At 53.6% G+C, this 1,687-nt stretch overlaps 1 protein-coding gene across 1 annotated transcript; it reads right to left on the bottom strand.

Annotated features, from left to right (window-relative positions):
* Positions 1-127: 127 nt before the first annotated feature.
* LOC121963863 (son of sevenless homolog 1-like) lies at positions 128-1,150 on the bottom strand (the record flags this gene model as incomplete). The annotated part of the gene is made up of 3 exons (XM_042514104.1): positions 128-337; positions 772-936; positions 1,019-1,150. Coding segments are annotated over 3 exons (507 nt in total), but the record flags the coding sequence as incomplete, so codon positions are not given.
* Between the last annotated feature and the right edge of the window lie 537 nt (positions 1,151-1,687).

The following is a 1,687-nucleotide window of genomic DNA, read 5'->3' as shown; positions in this document are numbered from 1 at the left end:
GGGGGGGGGGGGGGCACAGAACAATAGAAACAGATGCATGTCATATTACAATAATGAACAGTATGGCGTTGGAGGTGAAGGGCTGACTGACAGGTTATTGATCAGGTTATTGATCAGGTGTACGTACGTGTTGGGAGTACAGCATGGCGTTGGAGGTGAAGGGCTCCCTGAACACCTTGATCAGCAGGTTCAGCTGTCTCAGGTAATGGCGTCCGTCCGACATCAGGCTCCTCACCAGCTCGTAGTAACTCTGCTCCTCATTGGCTGACGGCTCCTCGTCCATCAGAGGGAAGCCGCTGATGTCCTCCTCGTCCTGGTGGAACATGTCCATCAGCACCTGGGGGACAGGAAGTGACATCACCGATTCACCTGCTACAGGATCTGTGAACGAGGTACCGAACGCCTCCGCACGTCCCGACTGGAGGACGCCTCCGCTGACCTTTACTTCCTGAGTGAGGGCGCCGCCCACAGACCAAGCGTCCCCGAGGACCCGTGTGAGTACTGTAGTGGTGTGTCGCTGTGGTTGTGTAGTGGTGTGTAGTACTGGTTGTGTAGTGGTGTGTAGTACTGGTTGTGTAGTGGTGTGTAGCCGTGGTTGTGTAGTGGTGTGTAGTACTGGTTGTGTAGTGGTGTGTAGCCATGGTTGTGTAGTGGTGTGTAGCTGTGGTTGTGTAGTGGTGTGTAGTACTGGTTGTGTGGTGGTGTGTAGCTGTGGTTGTGTAGTGGTGTGTAGCCGTGGTTGTGTAGTGGTGTGTAGCTGTGGTTGTGTACCTTGTCGGCACACATGGCCACGGTGATGTCCTGCTGGGAGATCTCGTAGTGGCGGATGTTCCTCACGTAGTTTCCTGCGAGCTTCAGGATGTCGGCGGAGATGTACTCCAGCACGGCGACCATGTAGACCGACACCTGGTGGTCCACCTTGTAGCCCAGCACCTCCTGCCCACACAGAGCATCATGGGAAACACGGTCATTGTTGTCATGGTGATGAGGACGGGGATGGCGGTGGAGACGGGCGTACCTTCAGCAGAGGGTGGATCTTGTCCACGGGCAGAGCCAGAGGGTTCCTCCTCTTCCTCTTCTCGATGGCGGCCTGAGCGTCAGCGATCGCCCACTTATCGATGGGGTGAGGAAAACTCTTCTGAACTCGCTCCTGAGGGGAAGAGGAGAGACAGGTGAGGACACCTGGACCGAACATCTGGACTGAAGTGGTCTACTCAGCAGAGATCAGAAGCATCAAACATGCAGACGCCTTTTTCCCCAACATGAGTGGGAGTTTACAGAGGAGGACTTGGAACAGCTCGCACGTTCTGCAGACCAGCGTTCGCACGCAGCGTTCACACGCAGCGTTCGCACGCAGCGTTCACACGCAGCGGTCACTCACCTGAAATACCACCTCATGCCAGACGAAAATCTTTTTTGATGAATGGGAGTTTTTTAGAAATCAACGTGTTTACATTAGACGCATTTTATATGCACAATTTCAATTTGTGCAGTTCGAGGGTTAATGGAAACCACCGACTGGCAGCTATGATGATGGTGGAGGGACACACGTGTCAATATGCACACGTACAGGTATGTTATTTATGGCGTTGTGTGGAGATAAGGACAGTGACTGAAAAGCGTTGACACGGCCTGATGCATCTGGACTGGAAACATCCCACTGACACTGATCACACCTGTCCTCTGC

The sequence above is a fragment of the Plectropomus leopardus genome, unplaced genomic scaffold (assembly GCF_008729295.1).
Source record: "Plectropomus leopardus isolate mb unplaced genomic scaffold, YSFRI_Pleo_2.0 unplaced_scaffold1295, whole genome shotgun sequence".
NCBI classification, from domain to species: Eukaryota; Metazoa; Chordata; class Actinopteri; order Perciformes; family Serranidae; genus Plectropomus; species Plectropomus leopardus.
This window is presented reverse-complemented; position numbering and strand designations above follow the sequence as displayed.